The sequence below is a fragment of the Haemorhous mexicanus genome, chromosome 17, assembly GCF_027477595.1.
Source record: "Haemorhous mexicanus isolate bHaeMex1 chromosome 17, bHaeMex1.pri, whole genome shotgun sequence".
NCBI lineage: Eukaryota > Metazoa > Chordata > Aves > Passeriformes > Fringillidae > Haemorhous > Haemorhous mexicanus.
In genome coordinates, this window is record NC_082357.1 from 16774981 (window position 1) to 16791033 (window position 16053).

Sequence of the window (16053 nt, forward strand, 5' to 3'; positions counted from 1 at the left end):
CTATTTAAATATATAGAAAACAACTGCTAACAGCTTGTTTCCACTATACAAACTGGCAGGCATTGGGAAAAGTGACCTAAGATACTAGTGCTGGTACGAATTTGTCACAAAGCTTTAAGGGCCAGACAATGTGTATTTCTGACTTGGTACAGTGCCACTTTGAGTGAAGAATAGCACTGATGAACCTGTGATGTAAAATTTCACAGTACAGGTATGAACTTTTGGCACTTCTGAGTATGAAGTGTCAAAAACACAGTTGTTGCTTAGGACTGTATCAGAGTAACTAAAATGAGCAATTAAAGTTCCTGAAAAGACATACTGAAATGTTAAAGCAATTCCAAGAAGCTTTTTTTTCCTTTCAGGCTTAGCTCAGTTTATTCTAAACAGATTAAGTAGTTGAAATACATACGGCAGGTTCAAGCCTGCAAAAAGTCAAGAGACTCCCTATGTGGTAGGTACCATGAACAGGCCAATAGCTTAGTCGTGTTCTCCCGTTGAAATATGGACCAGAAGTTAAGAAAGTTTATCTATTAGTTAAAAATAATCCCCTATAAACCACTTTCCAGACACCTAGATTAGAATACTGGGTTATTTTTGAACTTGTAACTAAGCTTCAAACTCCTTACAAAGTAATTTGATGTTCCATACTTACCTAAAAATTAAATAACCTATAGCCCTCATGCCTAAAAATACCTACAAACCTGCATAGAGACTGAGGTTTGCTAAGCACCAAGTTACAGGTGAACAAAACACACTCAAGTATTCACAAGAAAATTTCTTTATACAAGATGTTACAACTCTTTGGGATTGTTGGGGATTTTTATTTCTTCTGGATTGCTCTCATCAGTGCTTTCACTGCTTTCAGTGGCATCATCTGAATTGCTTATGCTGTCCTCCTCAGAGTCTTCTTTCCTTGGTGCTAGACTGGAAACATTTTTCAAGATTATAAAAGCAAAATAACTTATAGTAAGTAAAACTATTATTTAAATTAAATTTCATTACCCTGAGGAATTGACTGGCCTGTTGGGATTAGAAAATTCTTTTTCTAGGTCAACATCAAATGGATCTGGAAAAAGAAGATGAAAAAAGCATTTTCTTAATGTTCTTCCTTCATTTTCATAGATTAATGGCAGGGAGAGGAAGGCAGAGAAAGGCTAGTTCACATCTCTCATAAGTTTACCATAGTTGTTTGAGGAGAAACTGGGAGAAATGAGAAAATAACCCAAGTCCTGCCTGCCCAGTTTAGGCTTTTCACTTTTTTTTCCCTCACCCGCTGCAAGGGGTTCCGTAGCTCTTTAGAGGTGGTCAGATTGTGTAGGTAGATTTCTAAGGCTTTGGGTAAGAAAACACGGATTAAGTTCTAAAACGGCTTTCTAGTTAGCTGATGTCCACTGAGAAGTGAATTACAGCTGTCCAGATTTAGCTCTTGCTGAGTAAGGGTAGGGCTGGGCTTACTTTGGCTGAAGTAGCTAGGAAGAACTGTCAGAAAAGTCAAACAAGTCTTGGTTCTGCAGTTCAACCAGAAAATACATAGGATTTGTAGGTGGAAGTGTGCTTTAAGTGGCATAGCCATGTTGCCTCTTAAGAGCTGCCTTCGGTTTAATCCACCTAGGTAGGCTTCCACCAGGAGGATGGTTTAATTCAGTATCATGGCAAAGAAATCAAAGTTTAGAGCAAAGTGAAGGCTATTGACCATCTTCTTGCAGTATGAGCCCCTGGCCTATTTTAAGGGCTTAATCACCATGAAAGGAAAATGTTAATTAGGATAATCCCTTTTCATATTTTTGATTATCTGCCTTTCTTTGTGCTGTCTTGAATGAGACCAAGCACTCACTGGAATACAGCCTGAAATACTGGGATTGCAATAAATTACTGGAAGACTTTGGGAATAAACTACTTGTACTTATTAAAAGTTATTTTAATTCTCTTTATAGATCTGATTTTAAACATCTTGATTGAGGACTACATAAATATGTCTATTAAAGGTCCTTCTAAGATTTATGTGTAACTAACTTGGTGTCTGACTGTATGCCTATATTTCTCTCATAGGTCCTTCTCAATTACTAGTCTCTTTACTCATACCCGCTTTTAACATCTGTATAGAAAACAAGGAAGCATCATATTTTCTTTTTGCTCCTAAGTTTCCAGTTTGGTTAGCTGAATAAGGGTAACCGCTTTACAGTTCAGCTGTGAATACTCTATGCATTAAATTGCTTCAGTCATTTTCACCCGACTTGAGTTGAAACAAATGGGCTAACAGGTACACGTAGCGTAGTATAAAGACAGAGCAACACCTATCAGCAAAGCACTCATCTTCCACCTTGCTTATATTTTTATGAGATTTAAGGAAAATCCTGTAAAGAAACTAGTTAGATGTGTAGTGTTTCTCTGTTATTCTCTTACCTACTTCTTCGTCTTTTTTTTCTGGGACACAGGCTAAGAAGTCCTTCTCAATGATTAGCATGTCGTCCTGGCAATGACAGGCTGCGTATTTTTCCAAGAGATTTTTGTTCAGGTCAAGAAATGCCTTACCCCATTTAAATTTCCTTAGAAGAATGGTGGCTAGATCTGGGAATCCTAAAACAGAAAATAATTTATTAATTTTTTTCTTTACTGTGAGATTTCACTTGGCTTACATGTTTCTAGTTCAGTATGTGCATTCATGTCAATACAATAGAAAGATGTTTGCCAGTGTTTCTTTCAGTGTTCAGGGATTAAAACTTCTGGAAAGACTACAAATATTTTCAAATTTCAGTTCAACTTGAAACATGGAACTGAATCCAAGAGTAGTTCATAGCCTTCTAGCAAGTGCTACATAAAAGTATTTTGTACAGGTAATCAGGCTCTAGCTCCCACAGCCCTTCAGTACAAGATCAATTGTACATACAGTATTTTCGGAAGATAAGATTTGTCTGCAGTAAGGTAGAGTATTTCTTTTATCAAAGTTCTGTGATGAGTCTGCAAAACATCACAAGAGGGGGCAATTTCTTTTGTTCTTACTCAGACCTCGCCCTGTTGACAGCCAGCTGCTACCTCCCATTAAGGCAATCTTGCCTAAGCATTTGTGTTCTGTCTATTTTTTTTTTTTTTAACAGTTTTTCTAATGTTATGCACCATCCGGACAAAATGAGGATTATCAGTCTGTGTCCTGTTTAGTAGCTGACGTGAATACTCCACGGATACCTCAGTGCAACTCATAACACGCACTTGGAGGAAAGCTAGACAATCTGATCCCAAAGTCAAGAAAGCGATGACCCGTATGACAACATTACAGTTTATTTTGTGGCAGACCATCTTTTCTGGTTTATTAAGGATGTAGCAATTGCTAGCACCATACTTCACATCAGACAATTGAGCCTACCAACAATGCAAAACGCTGCAGCAAAAGCTTCCACACAGGACAGCTTGCATGGCCGACCGTAGTTTACAGGATTTGCAGCCACCAAGTAAGGCAGCAACCGTGGATGACTCCCCCTCATTCTCTTAAAGGGAGTTTCTTCTAATTTGGCCCATGAGCAATCTATGACTGCAATTCCACTCTGAGCAATGACACACCTGAAAAAAAGAAACGTCACTGTATTTGAAAACTTGTTACCATTATACTGATTAAGTGAGAATTCCAATTGCTGCTTTGTATTGGCGACAAACTTGCATACATCCCCTGCTTTTTGTTAATCAAAACCCATATGCTTTACAATAACCTCTAACAGAGACTCAATGAGAAAGAATAGTAGCATGATTTTCCTCCAAACATACAAATGGCAAAAAAAGGTTTACCCATGTGTTTCAAAATGAAATGTGAATAATTCTAGGTTTAAAAATGTCACAGAAATGTGATTAACGTTCACACCTTCAACTACACGGAAGTTCCGATTTAGGTTCTCTGCTAGGTTTTCTCTGCTTCTAGAGACAAATCTTTTCTCTAATAAGTACATCTCTATAAAAATTCTGCAGGCACGTTTGAAGAAAATTCTCCTTTTCCGCAACAAGTTTTCCAGTTAACATATTGTGTTGTCTAACCGAAGAACTTAAATATAGCATGATAAAAGACACAGCAGCTACAGGCCCGTGCTCTGAAGAAATTAACCTACAGGACGTGCACTTTGATTTTTCATTGGGAGCTAGAGATGCTTCTCTCATCTGATACTAGCCGTGTAAAAATATTAAGCTGATTTGATAAAACGACTCTGTTTCTCATGTTCATGCATCAATGTAATGTAATAAGAAGGTCAATTTTATTCCATATGAGTTTCAGCCATATATCAGTGGTTAAAATGCTCTTTTTAATACAGAGCATCAGGACGGTATTTGAACGAAGTGCTCTCCCTCACAGTCTGCAGCTTCCCCCACTTCCCTCGCCGCCGGGTTTTGCCAACAGGCACCGAGGCCCCACCTGTCAGCCGGAGAGACGTACTCCGTGGCCAGCGGACTCAGGACGACGCCCGGGAATCTCTGGCGGAGGCGCAGTGTTCGCAGCAACCCCTTCCGGGCTAGTTTTCTCCCGGTGCATTTCTTGGGATCGCAGTGTCCGAGCTCCCACATGGCAAGGGGGCAGGGGAACTTGGCCTCCCGAGCGCCCCCATCCTCGGCCCTCTCGCCGTCTAGGCAAGCTGAAAATAGCAGGTGTACATCAATGCCCAACGGTGACGCGACACAACTCGGCAGGACCCGCCTGCCCTTGCCCGCGTCCCGCAGCGCCTCACGCACCCGTCAGCGCGGCCTCCGCTTCCGCCGCGAAAGTCTCGAGGCTGCGAGTCCCGCGCCGGCCCCCGCGCCGGCCTCCGCGCCGGCGGCCGCGCTCCATGGCCGCGCTCGGCGGAGACACCGCCCCGCGACGTTACGGACTTCCGCTTCCCGCCGAGCAGGCGATGGCGGCCCGGGTGCTGCTTGCGGCGCTGAGTGCGGCGCTGGGTGGGTGCGGGGGCCGCGGCGCGGGCGGGCGCGCCGGTCGCCTTGCCCATCCGCCGCGCCCAACTGCTCTCTCCTAGCAGGTCTCTTCGCCTCCGCGGGGAAAATGAAGATCGTGGAGGAGCCGAATACGTTCGGGTACGTGGCCGCCTTCTCGCCGTGTCGTCCCGTGATCCACCTGCACTCGACGTGTTCGGGTCTGTTTACCGTCGTGCCCGCTCCAGCCCGTTTCTTCCAACGGGGATGGGGCGCCGGGCCGGGCCGCTCCCGCAGACCGCGCTGTTGGCGCGCGGGCAGTCCGTGTTGAGACGCACAGGTAGGGGAGGATGTATGGACGCCCAGATGCATAACTCAGCCTTAAACGTTTAACTTTCCTTCTTTTGAAAGGTTGAATAACCCATTCTTGCCTCAAACAAATAGGCTGCAGCCAAAGATGTCACCGTCTGCAGTATCAGGTATACGCAACCGTTGTTTTTTGGTTTCCTTTTTTTTTTTTTTTTTTTTTTGGTACCGTTTTCATCATTTAGCAACAGTCGTTTGCAGTGCAAATAGTCTATTTTGACTTAATGCATACAAAACCGAATTTTGCATGTGGTTTTGTAAGCATCGTGGAAAATAAGCACGGGCGAATATAAACTATTATATAGTTAGAAATGGGATTAGTAATAGAATGCCAAATGGGAAGATGCCAAAAGAAGTAGGAAGAAAGGACAACACACCAGAAATCCTTCTTTCTTTGTTGTGGGATCTTACACGTAGGCAAAAATTGGGAGTGTACATGGAACGTGAACCTAAGGGCATGGAACCCTGCCTCTCACAATTATTTCTTTAGCATGGAAACCGTCCCTTGCTCTTCTACAAAACAGTTGGGGTAACAGTTCTGGTAGTTTCTCTTCTACAGCATCTGCCCTGGAAAGGGAGACATGAATTTAATGCATTCCTTATGGACACATTCACACCTGCTGTTTTTCATTTGCGGGCAGAGCATTCTAATCACTGAGGCACAGATTTCATGTAGTAGACCCTTTGGCCAAGCCCATCTCTAGAATGAAATGCAAGGTCATGCAGTCAGAAGAAGACTTGGGAAAGAGCACCTGCCTGTATCCCGGTATCCCTGTATCCCAGTGGTTAAAGCATTCTGGAGGGCGTGATTCTCGTAGTCTGACCTTTGTTTCTAGGATTGCTTGTCTAGATACTTGGAAAAAGTACCCACGCAATCCTGACAGTGGGGAATTAGCATCCAAGATAGGGTTTTACTTTATTTGTTTTGTAATTTCTTTTCTTCTTTCCTCATAAATACTTAATAACTCCAAGGTAAATTTCCATATACGAGCGATACTCAGATACTTCTCTGGCATGTAATTCAAAAATTTCCTTCCTCTTTTTAACGACAAGTTTCCAGTCTTGGATTTCTTTGGCAGCAAGCCTGGTAGTCAATACTAAAAGAATAGAATTGCATCTGCTGGCCTGTCTGACGGCAAAAGTTTTATCTTGTTGAATGCTACCTGGATCAGACCATGAAGGCAAATGGCAAAAAAAAAAAAAAAAAACAGTTTGAGAATCTCAGTGAAACGTAAATATGCTGCACTGTCAACATTTTGAACAAATGAGCTTTGCTATATTAAACTTGAAGAGTTTGGATGAATTTGGAGATAGCTGCCACGAAAGCCTTTCAGTGATTTCAATGTTAGATTTTGCCAAGATCTGCACTGATGATTCCTTTTATGGACCTCGCCTCCAAATGTTTATTTTTACACAGGTTTCTCATTTTTGTTGTCAAATTAGGCTTATTTATTTCACAGGGTAGTGAGAATGAAAAGCATTAAAGAACGTGATGCAATCCAGTATAGTGCTAGTGAGAACTTACAGTAATTCATATGAAAGATAAAAATTTCCTTATGCACAGCAGAAAATTAAATTTGTCACATACTCCTTGCACTTTTGTCACCACAGTAGCTTGCTTAAATTTAACCAAAACATTCTTTTTCCTTTATGTCATCCCTTGTGACGTTTTTAGGCCCTGCACATCTCTTTAGGCTTGCTGGCAAGTGTTTCAGTTTTGTGGAATCCACGTGAGTATTGGATTTGGATATTTGTTTATGTACTTTCTAGGAACAGACTAGTTTTTTATTCCAATCTGAAACATTTCTTATTTTCTGTCTCTTTTCTCTCCTTTTAAGGTACAAGTACGAGTTTTGTCCTTTCCATAATGTCACTCAGCATGAGCAAACTTTTCGATGGAATGCCTATAGTGGGATTTTAGGGTGAGGCACTTAGACCTTTCACGTTCTTGCTATGTTGTCAGCAGGCCACTTCATAGATTGTAAAAATGAGGCCATTCTAAAACTAAGATTCTTCCATTGGTCACCTTAGACCATGGTAGTTCCCAAGGCGTTATACATAAAAATACCCTCTCTTGAAAAGTTCAGATTTTTTTTGTTTTGGTCGATAAATACTAACCTTCTATTTTAGCTGGAGACTGATTAATAACCCCTGCCAACTGCAAGTGTGATATGTTCGTGTGAGAAATTCAGTAATGTCCAACTACAGCTTAACACAGATTTCATGGCCATTAACTATTTGCAGTTTAGGTTAAATACAAATATGACAAAATGAAAAAGAGTGCTTTATGCCTAATGGTTGTTAAACAATATAAAAAGTTACAAAACACTCAATGTAGAACCAAAAAAAAGTATCCCAAAGTATTTAAAAATACCCTGGATCATAATACCACCAAATCATAATACCTAAAATAAATCTGAGTATAAACCAGACCATTGCTTTTTGAGATATTTTGTATATAGATATCTCTTTTTTCCCTACTTGCAAAACAGTAAGCGGGTATGTGAGGAAACTGGTACATCACCATGCTGAGGGTATCATTTGCTTTAGGACAAGCAGAAGTAGAGTAGTTTATGTTGGTGCTCTCACCAGCACTTAAAATCCTACAATCAAACTGAGTTGCACAGGGTACTTAGCCTCATGGAATTTGTTGCGGGATTGATCTATAAACTTTATTTTACTAGACTTTAACACAGATTTGTAACTGCAAATGAATTGCAAATGGCAAACTGAAATTCGATCCAAAATTCTGCTCTCAAAAAGTGCTGTTGATGTGTGCTATATAGCAACATGGATAACAAACTACACTGCTTCCAAGGTGTTGGCTGTAGGAATTGGAAATCCTGAGACAACAGAAATAAAGTATATGCACTTAAATTGAACATGGTATAAGGATATTCTTGGTTTTCTTCCTGAGGGTTCATCTTTTTCTGTCCAGCAACTGAAAACAGTGTCCTCTTTTTTCAGAATCTGGCACGAATGGGAAATTGACAATAACACATTTGTTGGAATGTGGATGAGGGAAGGAGACTCATGTGAAACTAAGAGCAGACAGACAAAGGTAAAATAACTTAAACTATGCTAATTCAGACAGCATGACCCTACAAACACTTGTGAGACTACAAACTGAAACATTCCTACCCTGAAAAAGTCATCATTTAAGCTGGGATAGAAAACATAAAGATGACTTTCTGCAGGGACTATGTGAATGACTGGAGGAGGAAAGCTAGGATCAAGATAAAATTTTGGGGATATTTACTTATGTATTCTCATTGGTTACTACAACTCATTTTTTCCTTGATAGAGTGGTATAATTATTACTGTAGAAATACAGTGCAGTGCTTTGTAATGTGTGTCAGGCAAAATAAAGAAAAAGAGCTCTTTGCAGAATTCAAGATGCCAGCCTACTAAAAACATCCAGGAAAAAGGAGGGAAGAGAATTTGGCAGTTAACAATAGCATGCTGAGAAGCTAAGCATGATGTTAGAACAAGCACTAAGGACATATCAAGAAAGACTTTGAGGTGATGGAGCATGTCGAGAAAAGGGCACTGGAGCTGTGGAAGGGTCTGGAGCACAAGTCTGATGAGTAACACCTTTCAACCAGCATCCCCAGGTCTTTTGCCACCAGGCAGCTTTCCAGCTATTCTTGCCCAAGCCTGGAGCAGCGCACGGGGTTGTTGTGATCGAAGTGCATTACCCAGCACTTCACCTTGTTGAATCTCTTGCAGTTAGCTGCCAACTTGGCTGCCATATCCTGGCCATGGTGAAAGTGTTATACTCTGATGGAGGTGCATGCTTAACATCTTTATTTCCCATAGAAGCTGCAGAAAGAATTCATATCCTTGTATGACATTTGATATTGTGATTGAATTTTTCACTGGCATTTCATTTTGAAGACAGAAAATATTGGTGCTGCAAATCTAAAGATGAAAACAATTCTCTCCAGTCTGGATGTGTCTTGTATTCTTAAATTAGCACACTGGTCAGAAATAAAATTTAAGAAGATTGTGCTTATGTTAGATGAGATTCTAAAGGTGTCCGATTCACTGTCCTTTTTACTCTCATTCTTGCTGGAAATATGGTACTTAATAGTCCGAGGAACAATGGTTGGTGGGGAGAATCATTTCCCATTAGAGGAAACAATTTTCACATTTGATAAAATAAATAGATCGTGTGCTTGCTACGACACTTTTTCTGTCGGAAAAAAATTTAAAAAGGCACTGGAAGCTTTGACGTGACAGTATGTACAGAAATGCATCTTCTAGCATTGGAACACCACAAATAGATCATCAGTGATGATGTTGTTTCATGCAGACATTTTTTGCTCATCTTTGTTTTTCCTGATATTTAGGTTCATCTTGTTTGTGGAAAAAGCAATAAATTGGCTTATGTGTCTGAGCCAAGTACTTGTGTTTACTCTCTGACATTTGAGACTCCTCTCGTGTGCCATCCCCACTCACTTTTAGGTAAGATTTAAAAAATACTTTGTGGAACAGCTAGCTTATACACTATCCTCAGAGTGTCCATTTTTAGGTTGAGTGAGTACCTTAATATAAATTAGTATTAAATGTTAACGTATTATGTGAAGTGTTTTTTTAATCCCAGTCATTATAACACATGGCATTTCTCAAATAATTTTTTTATTTGAGATTATAAATTTATACTTTTTTTTTTTTTGACATTGCTGGTGTAGACCCAGTGAATGATTTTTTTTTTCCCCTTTCTTTTTTTGGACTGTAGGAATAAGCCCTGTAGTATCTGCCCATTTACTTACATTACAAAAAAGCTCCATTAGAATTACATTGAGCAAAGGAATATGAGGCCTTGGATCTGGAAATAAGAAAAATTTCTGGACATTCTCCAGAAACTTTAAATGTGTGAAGTGCAATTTAAGCGTAAGCCCAGCTCTTGAAAGCAGTGGAGACTGTGTACTGTAAAGAAACATTGAGTTCTTAAAATAAATACTCTTGCGTTGTACTAGAGGAGGAATTAACTAATGCAGGACAGTGCTCCTGGTTTTTACATGGTTTGACTTCCATTTTTCAGTTTATCCAACTCTGACTGAAGCACTGCAGAGGAAGTGGGATGAAGCAGAGCAGCTTCTGTACGACGAACTAATAACCGACCAGGTTTATTAATTTTCCAACTCTATTTGGTAAAAAAAAAAAAAAATTACTGTCAAATAGCCAAACCCGGCTTCTGTAGTTTCTCCTTTCGGAGCAGATGCATTTATTCTGCAGCTGGCAAATAATAATTTTCGTGTTCTGTAACTGCTATGTGAAACGGTAATGAAGCTTGAGGACTTGGAATGGCCAGTGCAAATTACAAGCAGAGCTGAGAGTTGAATAGATTGATCTATCACCTTTTGGAAACTTTCTTTTCTAGGGTTACAAAAAAATTCTGAAAGAGATTTTTGAGGAAGCGGGACTTCTAAAAGCAACAGAAGAAAATGAAGTTGAAAAACAGAGTAAGAAAATAACTCTGGAATTTGAAACAGTGGAAAAGTGCAGTAAGGTATACAGCATAATATTTACAATGTGGAATTGCCACCTTTTCACTATACGACAATATCGGTGGGAGAGCATTATGTAAATGCCCTCGGTGTTCAGCTGAATCTCTTCATGGAGTTATCGTTTCTGGTTTCAATATGTAACAGCCTGCATGTAGTGTGATTCGGTGTCTTTATTATAGCCCCTGAGTCAAAAATAAACCAGCAAAAATGAATGCCCAGTAAGAAGATAGGGGTTATGAAGGAATTGGTGCATGTGCACGTGCTTGAGTTATGAACACCCTGCAGGTACTCTTTCTGGGGAATATCAGTCTGGAGACAGGAAGAAATTACTAGTGAAGATAAACATGTAACCAACCTCAAGAATGTTGACAGCTTTAACTCTCTCTGTGGATAATTACCCACACTTGGGTAAGAATGCATTGGCTGTTGCACAAGCAAAAGGCATAATGGCTGAATTTGTTTCTGAATGACTCTTGTGTATGTGAACAGTTCTTCTCCAACACAGTTGGGATGGGGAAAATAGAGGCAGAAGGTGTGCTCTAAAAGAGCACAACCTGACCATCTAAAAGAGCACAACCTGACCATCAGAAAAAGAGCACGGATGGGAATTCATTCATTACAATGCAGAGAAGCAATTGCTGTTTGTCTTTTTATTTGAAGAGGGTAGCAAAGACAAAACACTATGTAGTAATTAATGAATATAACCAAATAAAACCATGGTTAAGCTGAATATACTTCAATATAAAGATCACCATTTTGATCTCATAGGAGCTGGAACAGTCACAGGATTATTTTTTCACTCATTAACAACACAGTATTTAATAATTTCTATTTCTTTTTCTGGCTTCATCATAGCTTAATTGACATAAATTTTCTGGTTTGGTAAACACAGAATCTTAAATACTTATTCTTTTGCTCTATCTTTATTCACGTAAACACCAAAACACAGCAAAAAATAGGGGCTTCTCTGAGATTTCAGGTATGTGCTTCGAGTCTCTCAGCAATCCCTGTCTGTAAGGTAACAGATACTGCTGAGGGCAAGAACATGAAGTTACTAGGCCAAGAGTTGAAGAGTTTACAAATTTCCAGACGGCAGAACTACAATAATTATAAAATAAGGGTAGTCCTGAAGCAAACTTAAGATTTGTTCTATGATAAAATGCTAGTTACAGGACAGATTTGAAATAGTTACAGAAAGCATTTCTAATTTTTACTCTTGGGCTTGAAAAAAGCTGGCTCCTCTTTTGGCAACGCAGACACGTATCTTTTTCTATAATCTGCTCTATGTTCCTGGAACAAGCATTTTAAGATCTTCAAAGCCAAGAGGTGTAACAGCTGTGCAGAGAGGCATTTTTTTTCTTAAAAGCTCCCAATCTAGGTATGTCTTTGAAAAGGGGGAGGGCTATTTTTAATGCTTTTTCTTTCTTAGGAATACAAGCAACTTTCTGAAGAAATACAAAAACTTAGAGTTTTATTAGGTCAGCATGGTATTGCATACAAAGGAAATTTTGGTGAGTGTTTTTGGTATCATTCTTTTCCATTGTTGTCTGCTAAGAATGCGAATACCCCAATGCTGTTTTCAGTTACAGTAACAGTTAAATAATCTGGAGGTAAAATTCAGTAGACACATTTTTAATAAGTACTTAGGTTTTGATTCCCATGCACAAGGACTTTGTCCTCAAAAAATCTGCTGATGACTTGAAATTCTAGTTTTATAGAAAAATTTTGTCTTCTGTTGTAACTGAAGTTTGTCTCCAGTCCTTAAGGGTGCCAGTTTAAAAGGAAACCAATATTACATCATTAATAGAACAAATGTGTCTGTTAAGTAACTCCACTTCTGTATTGTAACCACAAGGCCTGCTATCTTTCATAACACTTGAAGTTTTCTCTGTATCTTTTCCAACTGTTTTTTTCCCTTTTTGAAGTTGCCTGTTTCTTTCTTCCCTCTCTTTGATTTCTGTTAGGAAGGTATCATACCACATGCAGTTTTTAGTAGAGAAGACCGGTGCTGGCTGTGAAGGGGCACGGCTTATCTGGATTAATTCCAGACAAGTTTTTTGGGTTTTTTTGGCAGGGCTTTTTTTCTGGGGTTTGTTTTGGTTTGTGTTTGTTTGTTTGTTTGTTTGTTTTTGAGAGAGGTTTGTAATTTGGTTTTCTGTTTGTTTGTTCGTTTTTTCCTCATTCCCGCCGGACCGTCATGCCCTTTATTACATAAACCATTTGTCAAAGGAGAATTTAATGTCCAGGAATACATGTATATTCATAAATACATATATCTTTTTCTTTTACAGATTGTATGTTCAGAATTGACACTTCAACAAAACAAAAAATCTTTGAGCTAATTAAATTAGCTTAAAATTAGTGACAAACTTATTTTTTTCTTTTTGCTTTGAGAAACTTATCTGGGAAAAAAACTCATATAAAAATTTTCTGAAATATGTTATCTGCACATTTAAACTATTAACAATGTAATTTGCACAGTATTTCTGCCGGTTTGGTAGTATTGCAGTAGTTCTTTTAATTATTGCAGATTAGCACTCTATAATCAAAAGTCAAATTCAGTTTACTGTAGATGACTTCAAAATTATTTAGTGAATTCTGTTACAAAAATTTTTTGGTGTTCAAAAGCCAAAATAACTGATGTCATATTAAAAACCTAAATTTTACAGCCGGAAATACCAGCGTTGAGTACGTAAGTCACCAACTGGCAACTGCAGTGGCATCAGTTCTTAATGGGTCAAAGGATGATGAGCACCTGCACGGCGATACAGGAATCTGGAATTACACTCTGTGAAGAAACTTGGATGGTACATAATGTAAATTAAACTGAACATGTATTATGCCACAAAGATGATTTGCCTTCTTGTGAGTATTCTTGACTTTGTTTCAATTTGTGCCCTAAAGCAAACACAGTGTAGTAGAGTGAGGGCACACCATTATGAGAATACTTGGCTAGTTTCTGACAACATTCGTAACACCTTTTTGTTAAGACCAGTATTTGGCACGAACTTAAAGATTCTCTGTGCCTAGTCCCAGGTTTTGCTATTTTTATTGATCAAGTGTGGTAGAAGTTGGAGTGAATACAAACCAGCTCAAGACCAGTGCTGCAAGGTGTTTTAAGAAAGGTACTAAATACAATATTAAGAACGTGCTATTTCATCTATATGCTAAAAAGTTTTCTGGACACACTTTAGCAGAAAAAGAAACGTTTTTTGCCACAGCAGTGCACACCACACCACTCCACCGACTCGTGGTCAAAGGTCGATGGCGACTTTGGCTGTCAGGAAGTTGGTCAGAATCTGACAGAAAGGTACAATGAAATCACTGAGTTGTTACAAAAGCATAGTTGTGTTGAGGTAATACCCGGCAATTCTCTGTACGTAAAACGGAATAAAATGGACTCCTCCAACACAAACTGTGGAAGCATCACTGTAGCCGTCGGTGAACGCCGAGCACGCCATCTGCGGTCACTATGCCGCCTCCTGTGGTTCGGGACCCCCTTAGCCCGGCGTCCAGTCGGCCTTGCTCTCACGGCGGCAGCTGCGTTCAGCCGCGGCCCAACCCACCGAGCCCTCGCGCTTCCGCTTCCTCTCACGTAAAGCGCGGGATGATTCGGGTGCCGGCTCGCTGGCCGTGACGAGCGGGGCGGGCCGGGGCCGCCGGCGCTGAAGACGGGGGCTGGGACGGGGGCCGGGCCGGGGCCGCCGGTGTTGAGGAGAGGGGCGGGCAGGGGCCGCCGACGGTGACGACGGGGGCCGGGACGCTTCGTGAGCCCTTCGCGACGCTCCCGCGTGGGTCGTTGCAGGGCGCGGCGAGCCCCGTGTCTGCCCGGGCCGCGGCGGGGGCTGTCACGGCGGCGGAACGCGGAGGGTGCGGCGGGCGCGGATCCGGGGCCCATTCCCTTCTCCGGCAGCAAGGCCAGTCCGCGGTTTTGGAGCGTTAGCCGGTCGACGGGGACCGACCACGAGAGGCCGTCGCTGAAGGTGCTGCCTCTTAGTGTGCTCGCCACAGGGCTGTTGTTACGGTGTGCGTTCAGAGAGAAAAGGGAGACCGACGAGAGACTGGAAGCGGTTCTCTTCGGCCAGATCGTGGACTCAGATACGGCCCAGGAAAGCAATGCTCCTCTTCAGCTGCTGAAAGAGCATTGAGGACGGGAGTGCGGCTGCCGTGAGGGAGCTGACAAAAAGTTTGCTGGCATTCACCTGTACTGGCACTGTAATGAAAAAAAACTTGTTTTTCTAGTTTTTCGGCAGCCTTATCTCGCAAGTTTGATTTCTTCGTGCTGTTTTCTGTGCCGGTCTTGTCTTAGTAACTTACACTGGTAGGAAACGGTGAAGTTTCTGGATTGCGCAGGTAGGGATGAACAGGATGTATTGCAAATCAAGTTGAACTTGAAGGTAAACTTAATGCAACCCGTCATTTTTCTATGGATCATTTTTCCTTAGCGGATTGTTGTATTAAAAAATACCTAATGTGATTGTCTGTGAAATTGCTGCTTAAGGTGCCTTTCATTTCACATTTTGGTAGTTACAGACTATGTTCTGTTTATATTGAAGACAGCTGTAAAGGAATGATTAATTACTATGCAATTATGTTCTGAATTTTTTCTTTTTTCTGAGGAGAATTTCTGTGTAATTCTCCTCATTAATGTAGAAATTACCTTCAAGGGTGCATTCTTTCTGGACTAGAACTTTCTAGGCTTGCTTGATTTAGATGGTCAGTACTGGCAGGAGAGTACTTTGCCCAAAATCGAAATGTTTGGCTTGCGTTATATTGGGGATGTCTCATTGAACGATACAGTACCTAGGCTTTTTGTGCAGATTCATAGATATTCAAGCTTGCACTCTTTGGAAACTTTTCCTGAAGAGGAGAAATGTAAAATACTAACATGACTTTTTTCCCTTCAAAATTAGAGGCTTTTTTAAGTTCTCAAATGTAAAAATGGAAAATCAGGTTTATATCATGAAAATTGCTAATTAAAGCCCCAACACCAACAAAGATGATAGCAGCTATTAAGATAGGCTGAAGCTATGGAGAAATGGGGGGCAGCATCACATTTGTGTAATACCACCGATTACTCTGAACAACATGCACTACTGTGGCTTTCGATTTTGCTGTAGAGTCCCTTAACCACATGATGCCGCATTTGATTTGGTACTGTCACAAGGTTTAATCTTGGTATTCAGCTTTTACTACAGTAGAATGTTGCAAGTGAGATGCATGGGGGCATCCTGGTGAATGAGTGAAAGAATAATCCGGGTTTGGGTTTCTTGGCTTTTTTTTGGTTTTG

General features: G+C 40.6%; 2 protein-coding genes across 3 annotated transcripts; one reads left to right on the plus strand and one right to left on the minus strand.

The window, feature by feature from the left end:
- Nucleotides 1–762: 762 nt before the first annotated feature.
- Nucleotides 763–4531, minus strand: TSR3 (TSR3 ribosome maturation factor). The gene is made up of 4 exons (XM_059861901.1): nt 4394–4531; nt 2404–2577; nt 1003–1066; nt 763–924 (listed from the first exon to the last, which is right to left on the minus strand). Exons 2-4 carry the CDS (start codon nt 2462–2464, stop codon nt 792–794), a joined length of 258 nt encoding a protein of 85 aa, XP_059717884.1. The 5' UTR covers nt 2465–2577; nt 4394–4531; the 3' UTR covers nt 763–791.
- Nucleotides 4260–13612, plus strand: GNPTG (N-acetylglucosamine-1-phosphate transferase subunit gamma). Of its 2 annotated transcripts, none has more exons than XM_059861894.1 (11): nt 4260–4911; nt 4989–5046; nt 5296–5363; nt 6926–6980; nt 7089–7172; nt 8218–8311; nt 9603–9717; nt 10298–10380; nt 10637–10765; nt 12193–12274; nt 13433–13612. In XM_059861894.1, the coding sequence occupies exons 1-11, from the start codon at nt 4275–4277 to the stop codon at nt 13555–13557; spliced, it is 1530 nt and encodes a 509-aa protein (XP_059717877.1). In that variant the 5' UTR covers nt 4260–4274; the 3' UTR covers nt 13558–13612. The 2 variants fall into 2 exon arrangements, with proteins under 2 accessions (XP_059717877.1, XP_059717878.1); XM_059861895.1 differs by having other exon boundaries at nt 4992–5046.
- The last annotated feature ends 2441 nt before the right edge of the window (nt 13613–16053 follow it).